Raw genomic sequence first — 16,512 nt, 5'->3', positions numbered from 1 at the left:
CCTGATGAATACCTTCATGAGCTATACCTCAAACCCACTCATCCCAGTATCCTGCCTGAAGACCACCCTCATGAGCTGCACTCAAAACCCACCAATCATAGTATCCTGCTTGAGGACCACCCTCACGAAGTACACCCGAAACCCACCTATCCCAGTATCCTGCCTGAAGACCACCCTCATGAGCTGCAGCCAAGCCCACCCATACCAGTATCCTGCCTGAGGGCCACCTTCAGGAGCTGAAGCCCGACCCCAACCATTTCAGTATCCTGCCAGAGGACCACCCTCATGATCAACACCACCAAACCACCCATCCCAGTATCCAGCCTGAGGACAACCCTTGTGAGCTACACCCCAAACAGACCCATCCCATTATCCTCCCTGAGGACCACCCTCAAGAGCTACACTGAAAACCACAGATCCCAGTATCCTGCCTGAGGACCTCCCTTATGAGCTGCAGCCATGCCCACTAATACCGGTAGCCTGCCTGAGGACCATCATCATGAGACACACCTCAAACCCATCCATCCCTTTATCCTGCCTCAAGACCACCCTCATGAGCTACACCACATATAGACCCATCCCAGTAACCAGCCTGAGGACCACTCTCATGAGCTACACCACCAACTGACACATCCCAGTATTCTGCCTGAGGACCACCCTTAAGAGCTACACCGCAAACCCACCCATCACAGTATCCTGCTTGAGGACCACCCTCTTGTTCTACACCCCAAAACCACCCATCCCAGTATCTGCCTGAGGACTACCTTTATGAGCTGCAGCCGTGCCCACCCATGCCTGTATGCCGCCTGAGGACCATCACCATGAGCCACACCTCAAACCCACCCATCCGAATATCCTGCCTGAAGTCCACCCTCATGAGCTACACCACCAACTGACCCATCCCAGTATCCTGCCTGAGGCCCACCCTCAAGAGCTACACTGGAACCCACCCATCACAGTATCCTGCTTGAGGACCACCCTCGTGTTCTACACCTCAAAACCACCCATCTCAGTATATTCCTGAGGACCACCCTTATGAGCTGCAGCTAAGCCCACTAATACCGGTATCCTGCCTGAGGACCACCCTTATGAGCTGCAGCCGCACCCACACATACCAGTAGCCTGCCTGAAGACCATCATCAGTGTTAGGCAGACACCTGTGCAGTTCCCTCTGGGACCACTGCAAAAAGTTTAAGTCTACAGGAGTTAGCAGTAAACCCAATTGGTAGCAGTCTGTACCACACAGATTTACCTGGTAGCTGTGGCTGATCAGTCAGACTTCTCTCAAGATGAGTTAGGTCGTATTTGGAGTATACAAGATAGGGCAATTTACACAGTAGAACAAGCAGACACTGATCAGAGCTTGGGTGTAAAGATATATAATTATTTATTTAAAAACACATCTATGAAAAACACACTGGCACTAATATGGCAAACAACTTCAATCACAGTTACTATAAGTATATATCAATCCCATACAATATTTCGACAAGTCTAGGTTCAACGGCACCACTTATTTGCAGACAGAGGTGAATGCTTTCACCTAGATGGCACTCTAGTATTCGTTAGAAAGGGAGAGAAGAAGGCAGGGTATGAAACCAACGCAGTACCAACACTTTTACGAAACAAATGCAAGGCGAGCAAGGCAGGGTCTACTGTAAATCACAAAGTTCAGAGGCCAGGCCCGCTCGGAGAGAGGCAAGGCGATATGTCCCAAAAGTACCACAGTGGAAATGCACTTCAAGTCTTTGTAGCGAAATCTCACAGAAAGGTTGGACCAGTTTAGAACAAACGTTTAAGAAGGTCTGGAGACGACCCAATGGAAAGATAAGGATTTAAGACACCTCATGCTAACCGTTTCAAGGGAAGCCAGGCGGACACAGTACCTTGAGAGTGAAGAGACAGCACCGGCGGGGGCAGTTGTTCCTGGTGGTGGATGCAAGTCGGGGCTTTGCCAGAAGATGAGAGGATCCCGTCATCGAGGAAAAGTTGAAGATTGTTGCACCACCAGGGAAGAGACCGGCCGCGGAGTGCTCCGTCACAAGGCACCACCTTTTGGTCACGGTACAGTCGTTAGTGGCTATCCAGTTGGCGGGGTGCTCAGCATGGGCAATTCGATCATTAGACATCCCGGAAGCGAAGAAAAAGCAAGGGACTGGTTGTTCCCACCAGTCAGGGGAAGAAGACTCTCCAGCAGGGAGATCTCCTCTGTTGTTGGGAAGTGGTGAGACGGTTCAGCAGGGGTCCACCGGAGGTGTCGTCATTGCAGGTCGGCTCAGCTTTACCTTCGTCGGATTCTTAGGTCCTCTGGTGACTTCTGAAGTTACAGTCCCAAAAGCCCTGCTTTTATGCAGAAAACCCCCATTCATTCAGCCTAGCTGTCAATCAAACATGCTAAGTGGTGAGCGGGGCGGCTCACCATTCGGGCTAAACACACCAGAGTGCGACTTGAGTTGGCAAGGCAACTCAGTCCAGGGTGCCTAAGCCCCCTCCCACACCCACTCTGGTACCCAGACAGAATGGCACCACTCTGGAGGGCTTCTGTGCAAAAGCCCGCCAAAAGTGGAACAAAGGGCTCAACCTTTGGTTCGGAGTTACAGAGGCGAACACATACGCCATTTTAAAAACCGAGTTCTGGCAGAACATACCAACCGGTGGATTTATTTAAGACAAATAAACCGGCGGTATGTTAGAGACTAATGTGAAAAAGTATTAGCCTCCAACAATGGGAAGACTCCCATAGGAATATATTCGCGGTCGAATATAAAAAGTAGTATCCACTGCCACCAGCCAAAACTCGACGAGGGGGAGGGGACAGTGCCCCCTCGAACAACAGACCCAGGGGTAATCGAATTACCCCTACCAGTACGTCCACAAAAGGATGGTTTGTACTAGTTCTGTTAGTAAATTTAGGTCTAGTAAAGCCAATGGTGACTTTACATGCCCTGGGAGACAGTAGTCAGTCCCAGGGTATGGAGTCTATGGTGGGGATCCTCTAGGACACCCCAGTGTTACGGCACGGAGGGTGCGGTTTAACACACATAGCAAAACACATGAGGCCCTATCAAGTAAAAGACAACATAGCCCATAGAACACATTGACATTCAAAGAAATCAACCACATTCATGTCCAAGAGTGGGAGGAAAAGAGTCTCACTCTTGGCAGGATGAAAAACACAAACTCCAGAAATCCAGCAAATATGCTGGGGGCTCACTAGATTAGGAAATTCAGCCTAAACAGAGAATTCTCCCTAACAATCATGAGCCACACCTCAAACCAACCCATCCCAATATCCTGCTAGAAGATCACCCTCATGAGCTGCAATCAAAACCCATAAATCCTAGTATCGTGCCTGAGGACCACCCTCACAAGGTACACCCGAAACCCGTCCATCCCAATATCCTGCCTGAAGACCACCCTCATGAGCTACACCACAAACCGACCCATCCCAGTATTCTTCCTGAGGACCACCTGCAAGAGCTACACCAGAAACCCACCCATCTCAGTATCCTGCTTGAGTACTACCTCGTGAGCTACACCTCAAAACCACCCATCCCAGTATGCTGCCCGAGGGCCACCCTTATGAGCTGCAGCCGTGCCCACCCATACCAGCATGCTGCCTGAGGACCACCCACATAACCTACACCCAAAACCCATATATCCCAGTATCCTGCCAGAGGACCACCCTCATGAACTACAACTGAGCCCACTATTACCAGTATCCTGCCTGAGTACCACCCTCATGAGCTGCAGCCGCACCCACCCATACAAGTATCCTGCCCAAGGACCACCTTCATTAAGCTATACCTCAAACCCACCCATCCCACTATCCTGCCTGAAAACCACCCTCATGAGCTGCACTCAAAACCCACCAATCCTAGTATCCTGCCTGAGGACCACCATCACGAGATACACCGAAACCCACCTATCCCAGTATTCTGCCTGAAGACCACCCTCATGAGCTGCAGCCACACCCACCCATACCAGTATCCTGCTGGAGTGCTGCCCTCATAACCTACACCCGAGTCCACATATCCAGGCATCCTGCCTGACAAGCATCTTCTTGGGCTGCACCCTGAGCCCAAACATTCCAGTATTCTGCCTGAGGACCACCCTCATGACCTACACCTGTGCTCACCCATCCCAGTATCCAGTTGGAGGACCACCCTTATGGGCCACTCGCCCTGCTGCCCCTGGGTATGGTGCGCCATATAAATAAATAAACAAACAAACAAACAAACAAGTCTACTTTCACAGTATCCTGCCTGAAGACAAACCTAAACACCTACACCTTCATCCGACCCATCCAAGTATCCTGATTTAGGACCACCCTCATAAGCTACACAGACCCACATATCCCAGTATCCTGCCTGAGGAACACCTGCTTCAGCTATATCCAAGCCCACCCATTGTAGTATCCTGCATGAAGATACCACCTTATGACCTACACCCGTGCCCATCCATCCCAGTATCCTGCCTGAGGATCACCCTCATGACCTGAACCCTGAGCCCACCATCCCAGTACCCTGCCTGAAAACCACCCTGATGACCTACACACTGAGCCCACCATCTCAGTATCCTGCCTAGGGACCATACTTAAGAGTTGCACCTCAAACCCACCCATGCCAGTATACTGCCGGAGTAACACCCTCATGAGCTACACCCAAGCCCTAATTGCAGCATCATGCCTGAAGACCACCCCATGACCTCCACCTGGTCCCCACACATCCCAGTATCCTTCCTGGAGATCACCCTCATAAGCTACACCTGGCAAACCCACCCATCGCAACATCCTACGTGAGGACCACCCTCATGAGCTACACCCAAACTCACCCATCGCAGTATCCTGCCTGGAGACCACACTCTTGGGCTACTCCTGGAAAATCCACCCATCCCAATATTCTGCCTGAGTACCAGCCTCATGAGTTACAACCAAGCCCAGCCGTTGCAGTATACTGACTGAAGACCACCCCCATGGGCTAGATATGTGTCCACACATCATACTATACTACCTGAGGAGCACCCTCATGGACTACACTCAATCCCATCCATCGCAGCTTTCTGCCCGAAGACCACTCCATGACCTGCATCTGGTCCCCACACATCCCAGTATCCTTCCTGGAAATCAGCCCCATTGGCTACATCTGGCAAACCCACCCATCCCACTATCCTGTCTGAGGATCACCCTCCTGAGTTACACTCAAGTTGAACCATTGCAATATAATGACTGAGGACCACCCTCTTGGGCCAGACCCAATCCCAGGCATTGAAGTATCCTTCCTGAGAACCACCCTCAAGACCTACACCCTGATCCGACCCACCCCAGTATCTTGCCTGAGGACCACCCACATGGGTTACACTCAAGACCACCATTCATAGTATCCTATCTGAAGAGGACCCTCATGGTCTAGACCTGAGCCGATGCATTGAAGTATCCTGCATTAGGACCAAACTCCTGGGCTGCACCATAGCCCACCCATCACAGTATCCTGCTTGAGGACCATCCCCACAAGCTATGCCCAAACCCCCCCACTGAAGTCTTCTGCCTGAAAACAACATATAACCTACACCCGAGCCTACCCATCAAAGTATTCTGCTTGAGTACCACCCATATGACCTACACCCAAGCCCACCCATCACAGTATCCTGCTTGAGGACCACCCTCATGAGCTATGCCCAAGCCCCCCCACTGAAGTATTCTGCTTGAAGACACCAACTTATGACCTACATGCGAGCATACCCACCACAGTATTCTGCCTGAGGACCACCCTCATGTGCTACACACGAGCCCAAACATTCCAGTATCCTGCCTGAGGAGCACCCTCATGAGCTATACCCAAGTCCACCCAGTGCAGTATCTTATCTAAACACAAACCTCATGACCTACACCCTGAGCCCACCCATTCCAGTATCTTGCCTGAGGATCACCCTCATGAGCTACACCCAAGCTCACTCATCACAAAATCCTGCCTGAAGACAACCCTCATGAACTACACCCAAGCTCACTCATCACGATATTATGCCTGAAGACCACCCTCATGAACTACACCCAAACTCACTCATCACAATATCCTGCCTGAAGACCACCATCATGAGCTACACCCAAGCTCACTCATCACAATATCCTGCCTGAAGACCACCCTCATGAACTACACCCAAGCTCACTCATTACAATATTATTCCTGAAGACCACCCTCATGAACTACACCAAAGCTCACTCATCACAATATCCTGCCTGAAAACCACCATCATGTACTACACCCAAGCTCACTCATCACAATATTATGCCTGCAGACCACCCTCATGAACTACACCCAAGCTCACTCATCACAATATTATGCCTGAAGACCACCCTCATGAACTACACCCAAGCTCACTCATCACAATATCCTGCCTGATGACCACCCTCATGAACTACACCCAGGCTCACTCATCACAATATCCTGCCTGAAGACCACCCTCATGAACTACACCCAAGCTCAACCATCTCAATATCCTGCCTGAAGACCACCCTCATGAACTACACCCAAGCTCACTCATCACAATATCCTGCCTGATGACCACCCTCATGAACTACACCCAAGCTCACTCATCACAATATCCTGCCTGATGACCACCCTCATGAACTACACTCAAGCTCACTCATCACAATATCCTGCCTGAAGACCACCCTCATGAACTACATCCAAGCTCACTCATCACAATATCCTGCCTGAAGACCACCCTCATGAACTACACCCAAGCTCAATCATCACAATATCCTGCTTGAAGACCACCATCATGTACTACACCCAAGCTCACTCATCACAATATCCTGCCTGAAGACCACCCTCATGAACTACACCCAAGCTCACTCATCACAATATCCTGCCTGATGACCACCCTCATGAACTACACCCGAGCTCACTCATCACAATATCCTGCCTGAAGACCACCCTCATGAACTACACCCGAGCCCAACCATCTCAATATCCTGCCTCAGGACCATCCACATGAGCTACACTCAAGACCACCCATTGTAATACCCTGCCTAAGGACCAACGTCATGTGCTGCACAGGAGCACACCCATCGTATCATCCTACCTGAACTCCACCCTCATGACCTAGACACAGAGCCCACCCATTCCAGTATCCTGCCTGAGGACAACCATCATGTGCTTCACCCAAGCCCACCCATCGCATTATCCTGCATGAAAACCACCCTCATGACCTACTCAAGCACACCCATCCTAGTATCTAGCCTGGGGACCTGGGGACCATCCTCCCGGGCTACACCTGGCAAACCCGCTTGCCAATATTCTGCCTGGGGACAGCCCCTTGAACTACACCAACAAACTCACCCATCCCAGTATGTCGCCTGAAGACCTCTGTCATGACCAACACCCTGAGACCAACAATCCCAGTAAACTGCCAAAAGATCACCCCTGAGTGCCTTCCTCCTGATCCAGCCCCACAAACCTTTTCAGCACTGTTATTTGCCCCACACTTACATAAATATCATATATTCCCTGCCACCCAAAATGGAAGGCTGGCAGGCAAATATCTGCTATTAGAACTCCTGCCCCTGTAAGCATACAGTGTGTGCCTTTCACACGACTGATGGCAGCACTCTGTTGCTTCTCAAACCGATGTTTGTTCTCCAAACATACACAAATAAAGTAGAAATATTGTACTGATTGATGGGTGTATTTTGTTCACATTACAACAAATTGATGAAAGACCGTCAGAGGATATGACATGATATGATACGTCATTTATAATGCGCCTGGACACAAGTGTTTCCTCCTAGATGGATGTTGTCCTAAACACAGTAAATGAATAAGTACATTCTTGTATTTGGGAAAACTAGATGGCAAACCTGGTGCAGTAGGACTGTATTTGACAGAAAAAGAACACTTTAATGAACATTTAATGTGGTAGTATTATATACATATGTATTTATTTAAAAAAAAAAAAAAGTAGCAGGCACCCCGCTCTAGAAAGAACATGGCTTGATAACCTGTTCTGTGGTTTTTTCCCACTGTGAGAGTCTGCAGCCATGGCTTTTTGCTCACTGTACCTTTCACAAAGGAATGACCATTTGCATATCAGTCTTTGTTCCGCCCACAAGGGCAGTCCAGCACCGAAATGCCAGGCAAACCTTCTTTGAATAAGAGTATCAACAGCAACCCCAGACACGTGTTTCAGCCTTGTTGGTCCTCATCAGTGAGGTGGAACTGTGCCTCTCTGAGCACAGTGAGCATGGGGTCAATATATGGGTTCCTCCAGGTAACTTAGGGTGACCAACCCCAAGTTCCTTGTAAAAATACAAAAAAGGTTATTTATAAAATTCTAGAATTTAAAAAAACCTATGCATTGTTTAATACACCTTCAAAATAGACATGTAATAAGCATACAAAAAAAAAACAGCCCATAATGATAAAAACCCTGTATTAAAATCAATCATTTCCAAGATTTTACATAATTGGTCCTAGTCAGCAAAGCTTGTACCAGATGCAAAACTGCCCCAGCTTCATCACAGGTGGAAACACGTTGCGCTCTCAACATGGGAGGAAGCCATGGCCCATGGGAAGTCTCATGCAGGGGAGAGAACAGCATTCATGTGGTGTCTTTGTGCACCAACCTCCTCAGAGGTTAGTACTGGAAGTGATAAGGAACATATTGGAGGCGCAAGAAAGCGCATGCGCGATGCCCACAAAGGATATTGCCGCTATAGCAGAGGTGGAGTTAATACTACCCACAATGCAACGACGATAAATCTGGTGCCACAATTCCCTCTCCACTAATTTGCACATGTCTGAAAGTGAGGACTGTTAGGCAGAATCCAGTGCAGTTCCCATAGGGAGCACTACACCAGATTAGGACTACAGGTGAGAGCAATAAATCCCTTTTGGTATCAGTCTGTACCACAAAGATTTAGTTGGTAGCTGTGGCTGAGCAGTCAGACATATCTCAAGAGGGAGATGAGAAGTATTCAGGGTTTACACAACAGGTAGTACAGTACTATGGAGCAAGGAAACACTGACCAAAGCTTGTATTTAAAAAGAGAATATATATTTATTTTATACACTTCTAAGTCAACACATAATCAAAATTGGTAAAGTAAGTTAAAAATTCAGTCAAGGAAAAGTAAATACAACTCCCTATTCAATTGTAGACAAGTTTGCGGTAGAGTGAAAACTGAGCAAAACGGCACAGTGAAAACCAACTACAAATGGCACTCTAGCAATTCAACGAAAGGGAGGGAAAGCACAAGTCAAACCAAAATATCTTCAGACACCCCCTAGCAACACTTCCCTGAAGTTTTGTGAACAAGTAATGCACAGTAACACTTTAGCCAAAAGATAAGTGAATGAAAACTGAGCAAAATGGCACTCCACAAGTTAAAACAGTAGGAAGGAAGAGGGGCTTAGAAGATTTAGGTGCATCAACACATTTCTCATTGAAAACCAATCTAGTGAGAGCAGATCTAACAAATCAGCTAGAGTCAATAGGCCTGAGCCAGAGTCAGTGGTACAGGACCAAGAGCTTAGGAGCAAAAATGTTCTTGTAGCTGCGGTCAAGTCTTTAGTAGAAAAATATTGAAGAGGTAGATGCGAGGCGAAAGACAATGTTAAGAGAGAGGGCGGCCGACCCCACAAGTAGTTAAAGGATTTAAAACACCTTTAGGGCTACCACGGAAAAAGGGCGGCCTGGCGGAACAATGTACCTTAAACATGAAGAAGTGGCTCCTGCGGAGGCGGTTGTTCCTGGTAGTTCCTGCAGGTCGAGGGATCCAACAGAGGAAGAGAGGCTCTCGTCGTGGAGGAAGGTTCGAGTCGCTGCACTACCCAGGGATGAAACCAGCCGCGGTGCTGCCAAACGAAGTTTAAAAAGGTACGCTCCTTTTAATCGCGGTCCGGGTCGATAGCTGCCTGGTTATCTGGTCTCCAAGTGCTGGGCACTGTCGATTCGACCAAGGCAGGTCCGAGGAAGCGATAGGTGAACTGGTTGGCCCCACCAGCTCAAGGGAAGGACGCTCTTTCGCTGAAGATCTCCTCTTGTCGTGTGTAAGAAAAGTGGTGAGACGATACGGCAGGGCTTCACTGGTGGTGTAGATGTTGAAGATGTCTGTGGCTTCTCTAGCCTTCGGTTCCGTAGTTCCAGTGGCGACGTCTTGATCTTCCAGTCCTCAGGACCCTGCTTTTATGCAGAAAGAGACCCATTCATACAGTCTAGCTGTCACTCACACAGTGGAGTGGTCTTCTTGGCGGGAGACCCTCCAGCCTATCAGGTTAGAGTGCGACCTGAGTTGCTGTGGCAACTCTGTCCAGGGGTTCTACTCCCCCTCCCAAACAACAGACCCACCCCAGACTAAGAGGCACCAAAAGGAGGACTTCTTGGTAGAAGCCCGCCAAAAGTGCGTACAAAGGATCCCCGACCTGGGTTAGGAGTTTAGAGTAAGACACGAGAAAGAAATTATATCAAAGTTCTGACAAATAAAACCTACTGGAGTAAAGTTAATAATAAAATGAACCAGCGGTATGTTAGAGGCTGTCAGTAAAAGTATTAGCCTCGAACAATGGGAAAATCCCATAGGAAAATATTTGCGGTCGAATATAAAAGGTAGTAACCACTGCCACCAGCCAGAAACTTTGTAGAGGGGGACTTTAAGGTACCCTCTCGAAAATGAACACAGAGGAAAAACGATTGACCCCTTCCAGTACTTCCATATTAAGATGGGGTGTACTGGTTTAGTTCATAGAGATTGATGATAAAGTCAATGGGTTCTTTTTTTTTTTTTTTTTTTATTATTGTGTTTAATTGTATTAACAATTTTTACAAATTCTGTCCAGATTTTCTTGCGTTTTTCACTGTTTCCCATTGTGGATATCGTGCAGTTTTCTGTTTGCTTGGACTACCAATGAAATTTTCTTTTATAGATTAATTTCCTCCAGCTTCAGTTTTTCCAAAAGATTCGCTGTAGCCACTGTCAAAGATGTGTAATTGCCACACATTAGCATATTCCACCAAGTTTCTTCATTTGTGGTTAGGTGCCGAGCTCTGTGTGGATTGAGATAGATGGTTTTGCAGGTTTTCCGTTCCTGAGCAATGAAGGAGGAGATGGCGTAGTGTTTCGGTTTCCATCTTCTTACAATAGCGACAGTTTTTGGTAGTTGACTGTTTTCTACGAAAGAGAATCTCATTGGTTTTCAATAAGTTTAACCTTGCTCTTAAAAAGGTTGTTCTCAGTCGTTTATCTGGAAACTTTTTTAGATAGTTTCTGACTTTGTCTATTTTTTGCGTGTTCGTTGTATGGTGTGTGGAGACTGTGAGATCTTCTGCTTTGTCTAGAGTCTCAATCCAATCTTGTATTTTAAGTTTTTTCTTTATTTTTCCCGGGATCCGTTTTATGTCCCATTCTCAACATCCAATTTTGTCCGCTTGTTCCAGTAGTCTACTGTACCAGCTTGTTATCGTTGTTTTTTTTTCACTCTTCAACTCTTGAAGTATGATGTCCAGGATTTTTGGTTGTGGGTTCATTATGATTTTGCCCAGGAATAATAGGCTGTTTCTCGTGACCACAGATTCCAATGATTGTAGACTCAGTTTGCGTCGAATGATTGCAATGGGAGTGGAGTTTGGAAGTCATAGTACTCTGCGCCAAAATATACCTTCAAGTTTAGCCCACAGTGTCTTCGGCAGATGTGGCATGGCTTCGGCTCCGTAGGTCAGAGTTGGACAGACCTATGCTCTATAAAAGTTTATGAGTGGAAGAATTGAGAATTTCCCGAATTTCCTATCCAAAGACACTGCCTGTGCTGCTAAAGTTTTTGTTTTGGAAAACAGATGTACTTGCATTGTTTTATCAATTTTACTGGACGAGAGTTTCACCCCTAGGTAAGTACAGCTTTTGACTATTTCTAGTTTCTTCAAATTTGCGGACCATTGCGATCTTGTGTTCGGTCTCGTTAGTTTTTCTAAGACCAACATTTTCGTTTTTGATATATTAAGCTCCAGGTCATTTTTCTTCAGATAGGCTGTGAGACTGTCTATTTGTCTCTGGAGTCCAATTGCTGTTTGATCTATTAGTAGAATGTAATCTGCATACAGCAATCTTGTCACTTTTGAATCGCCTATTTGCGGAGGAAATGATCGAGTGTCGTTTTCGGAATCTGCTATGTCGGCCATATAGGCCTTATACAGCGCCGGCACCAGAGGACAGCCTTGTTTGGCACCTCTGGACATTTTTATGCTTTCAGACATCAAGCCTGCTTCGTTGAGCCGGATTTTGATGGACGTTTCGCTATATAGGGCTTTCACTGGATCAAGAAAGAATGGTGGACATTTTTGTTTGTCCAGTTTTCTCCACAGTTTTTCCCTATTTACGCGGTCAAAAGCTTGGACCAGATCAATTAAGGAAATGAATATTGATATTGATGGTTGCCCCTCAAACACTTTTGATTTTAGGATGCTAATCAGCATAATGTTGACTGACGTTCCCAAATTCTTTTCGAACCCTGATTGGAAGGGGTCCGTTGTTTTTGCCTCTTTCTGCCATATCTGGAGTTCGTCCAACAGCAGTGATCCGAAAAGTTTGCCGAGAACATCTAATAGTGCGATCGGCCTATAATTTCTCGGGCCGTCCCTCGGGCCCTTCTTATAAATTGGGACGATGTTTGCTGTCTTCCACGTATCAGGGATGGATCTCGAAATCCTCGATCTTCTGAAGATTTCTGATATTAGTGGAGCCCAAATTTCTGCATCCTGTTTCAAGTGGGCATTGGAGATGCCATCTGGACCTGGGGCACGGGAGTTGTTCAGATTCTTGATCTTTAACAGAATATTCTCCTCTGAGCATACTATCCATTTGGAGTGGTCTTGAGTGGTTGATGTTGTTTCCCCTGGGGTAGGATCTTTGTATAAGTCAGTGTAGTGCTCACTCCATTTTTCTTCTGGGACACTGTTTATGGTTCTTATGTCCGTGGGTGCGATTTTGTGCTTTATGATTGTCCAGAACTCTCGTGAGTTATTTTTGCACACTGCTCTTAGCATGTTCTCTGCATCCACTTGATATAGTTTCCATCGTATCGATTGTATCCACGATTTGTACAGTCTTTTGTTTTTGGTTGCCGATTCTATATTTATTTGTGTTGGATTTGTTTGTGCAAGCCGAGTAGCCTTTCTTAGGTTTGATTTCTTTATCCTCAGTTCTTCGTTATGAGTATGTAAGTGAGTTTTGTCATAAGTTCTATTGCGTCGTGGATGTAGGTAAGGGATCAAAAGAGGACGGTAATCCAGTTTTTCTTTCGCAGTGTTTTGGTTTTTTTGTCCGTTGTAAGCTGCTGTGATACAGACTATGCCTTCTGTCGTAATTTTCAATCGGTTTCCTTGTTGGTTTATTTCCCGATTTTTCGGCATTATCACTGGCGTCTTCACTACCTTGAAACTTTTGGTTAGGAGATATAGCTCTTTTGAGGCAAAGATATAATCAATTGTGCTTCTTCTGCCAGCACTTTCCCATGTTGGAATTCTGGATTTGGCTGATTCGAGCGAATTAAAGTTGTACAGATCCCGGGATTCCATCAGTTTTGCCCATGCTGTACCTCTCACTATTGATTGTGCACTACCCATGTTATGAGGAGTCGTTTCCATCTCGAGTGCAGGACAGGTGGCATTTAAGTCACCGCATATCAAGATCTGATCCATGTCATACATTTCTGTTGCGTCTGTTAGAATTTTTTCCACGTTATTTAGGAATCCCTTGGTCTTTGTTATCAGTGGATTCCAGTAGATGTTTAATAATAGGATAAGATCCTGCCTGGATTTTTTTTGCCTAGAGTCCTCTTTCTTCCATTCTAGCAATGTTGCCTGAATTGCCAGAGATGATATCAGGTTGTGGACTATACTGAGAGCTCCGCCAGTTCTTACGGCTCTCAACTGGCCTGAAGTAGGACGTCCTCTATCTCCTTTTTGGGCCGGTGCGAGTACTACTTCAAAGCTGTCCAGGCTCGGCGGAACTAGCAACCAGGTCTCTTGCAAACATATTAGGTCGAATAGGCCAAGATTCACCTCTCCTGGTTGCGTCAGGTGAATGTGGCCTCTTGTGTTCCAAGAGCCAAAGATGATGTTTTGCTCTGGTTCTTGGGCTGCGTGTTGCTCCTATAACGTCTCTCCTTTTAGGTTGTTAGAGGGACGATTTGGTTGCTATTTCCTAACATATCTTGTCAACGCCGAAGGAATCCATGCCCATTTGTTAGGGTTCTTTTCTGCCTCTTTCGTCTGATTCTGCATCGAGGTGTTTTCACGAATGGTACGTTTTTCTTTTTCTCTGGTGATCTGGGAAAGAAAAGGACCTTTAGGCTTTCTCGGAGATGTTCTTTGTGATTTCGTGTCGTTGTGTGTCCAGCTGTCTTGGGAGAAGAGCTTTTCTCTGGTCTTTACTCTTTCCTTGTCACTTTTCATCTTTGAATCACTTTGATCCAATAATTCTCGTGATTTTCGACGTTTATCTTCTTCTTTTCGGTGATCTATCTCCGATATTGAATTGAATTTCCTCTTTGTTCTAGTTAGTCTTTCAGTTACAGGTGTTATCTGTGTGGTTTTCCTTATTTCTTTTTCGTTTGTTTCATAATTACGTCTTTCTCTTGTTTTGTGTGAATCATCTCTTCTGTACCCTCTTTCCTCTGCTGTAGTTTCTCTTAAGGTATATCCTCTTTTGACTAGGTCTCCTGCCACTGATAGCAGGAGTTTTTTCACTGTTTGAGATGTAATATGCAGAAAGATACTATCCGTCCGAGCTTTGTGTGCGAACTCTACTATGTTTAAGTCCCTACTTCTAATTTGGTCTTCTTTATGAACTTTTTGTAGAAGTCTCATGGTTTCTCTTCTGTTTAGTAAGATCTTTTCTCCCTTTTTGTCACTTTTTTCTAATTTCAAGGTGCGTGATGAGTTACTCTTGTGAGTAAAAATTGCTGATGTCCGAGTGGGGTTTGGCTGTATGGAATAGTCTGAGTGTCTTCTGTTTGATCTGGTTCTTCTTTCTGAGTGTCTGTCACTTGGACTAGTTTTTTCTCTTCTTTGGTTATTATTTCGCTTATCTGCTATGTCTGACTTTTTTCTATATGGAGATGTTTCTGGTTTGTTTTGTCGTGCTCTTTGGTTATGTTGATGATATTGTTTGTGATGGGTTCCGCTATTCGGTGTGTTTTCAAGCCTTTCGCCCTCATGTTTTTCCTTTGAACTCTGTGTGGGGCGGTCTTTGGGGCTTTCATGTTTGGTTTTATTTATCTTTATGTTAGCCAATCGAAACAACAATTTCCTTTCTGGAGTTATCCGACTTCTTCTGTAGTTTAAATCGTCTATTTTATTTTTCTCTTTTTCTGGCGCCTTTGTTTGTTTCTGCTTGTATTTGTCCCCGTGCTCTGTTCTTGAGGAGTTATCCTCTGCAAAGGACACCTTTCTTTCTTTCCAGTTTTCAATCGAATATGTACTTAGGTCCGATAAGTCAAGTGAGCTCTCCTCCACAAGTTTATGTGTTGCTTTCATCTTTGTCTCTTGTAATTCACTTTCTATGACTTTTATTTTTTGGTCCATCCCAGATATCCACTTAGACATGAACAAGTTTGCATTTTTTTCCATACGTTGTTTATCCTGTGCAGTGGATCCCTTTGTGCTCAATTGTTCTTTCTGAGTTGAGCTATTTTTTGCGATCTTTTTTCTCTGAAGTTGGTGATTATTCTCTGGTTGGACCCTCGTCGACTGGTTTTCTTTTTGATCCTCTTTTAAGCCTTTTTTAGTTTCACCTAGGTTCGTATCTATTTTATCTTTAATTGATGACGATCTCCAGTTAATTTCTGCTGTGGTTGCTATTTGTTCATCTTCGTGTCTGGTTTCCTTGTACTCAATCTGTTCGGTTTGAGAACTATTGGATACTGATGTTTTTTTAAACTGGAACACCTCCAATTTATCCGTCATAGTACCTTGTTCCTTTGTGGATGCCTTCCATGCCTCTAAAGCTGTTATATACCCTTCCAAGTGGGTTAGTTTCATGTTGCAAGCTGCTAATAGTGAAGTATGGTCTTTTAATGTTTCGTTTATTGTTTCATATAATTTCCCGAAAAGGTGCCAGTGCGATGGTCACAGCTGACATGACGGGTAGTATGTCCACGTTTTTAACAGGTGAGTTTTTTTCTTTTTCCTTTGGGGATTCACTTTCTATTTTTGCTTTGTGTGGCGTGGAGAACAATAGTCGTAAAGCATCCGTCGAGACATCTGGCTTTTTATGTTGCGACGACTGTTCCCAACCCGGGGTGTTCTCTCTGTTTTAGCATTTTTTTATAGTTCAATATTGCCTCTGCCAGTTTTATTTCTTCTTGGTTCCACTGGTAGCTTGCTTTAGGTTGTGCCAAGCTGTCTCTTTTTTTTCCCTCCTTCTCGGCTTTACTTTCGTTGAGTGAAGTCTCGCTATTATTTTTCCCTAATATATCTGGTTGTATAAGCAATGGTTTTTGATTTGCGTTGTCTATTGCC

General features: G+C 45.7%; 1 protein-coding gene across 1 annotated transcript; it reads right to left on the bottom strand.

Moving 5' to 3' along the window:
• Positions 1–14,187: 14,187 nt before the first annotated feature.
• LOC138579684 (SRRM2 protein homolog rsr-2-like) lies at positions 14,188–15,957 on the bottom strand. The gene has a single exon (XM_069649926.1). The coding sequence runs from the start codon at positions 15,955–15,957 to the stop codon at positions 14,188–14,190; it is 1,770 nt and encodes a 589-aa protein (XP_069506027.1).
• Between the last annotated feature and the right edge of the window lie 555 nt (positions 15,958–16,512).

The sequence above is a fragment of the Ambystoma mexicanum genome, chromosome 3p, assembly GCF_040938575.1.
Source record: "Ambystoma mexicanum isolate Mex_15411 chromosome 3p, UKY_AmexF1_1, whole genome shotgun sequence".
NCBI classification, from domain to species: Eukaryota; Metazoa; Chordata; class Amphibia; order Caudata; family Ambystomatidae; genus Ambystoma; species Ambystoma mexicanum.
Note: the sequence above shows the minus strand (reverse complement) of the source record. Positions and strands in the feature narration are given on the sequence as shown.

Coding starts and splice junctions, on each gene's coding strand:
- LOC138579684 (XM_069649926.1), bottom strand. CDS start 15,957: ATGACGGATAAATTGGAGGTGTTCCAGTTTAAAAAAACATCAGTATCC.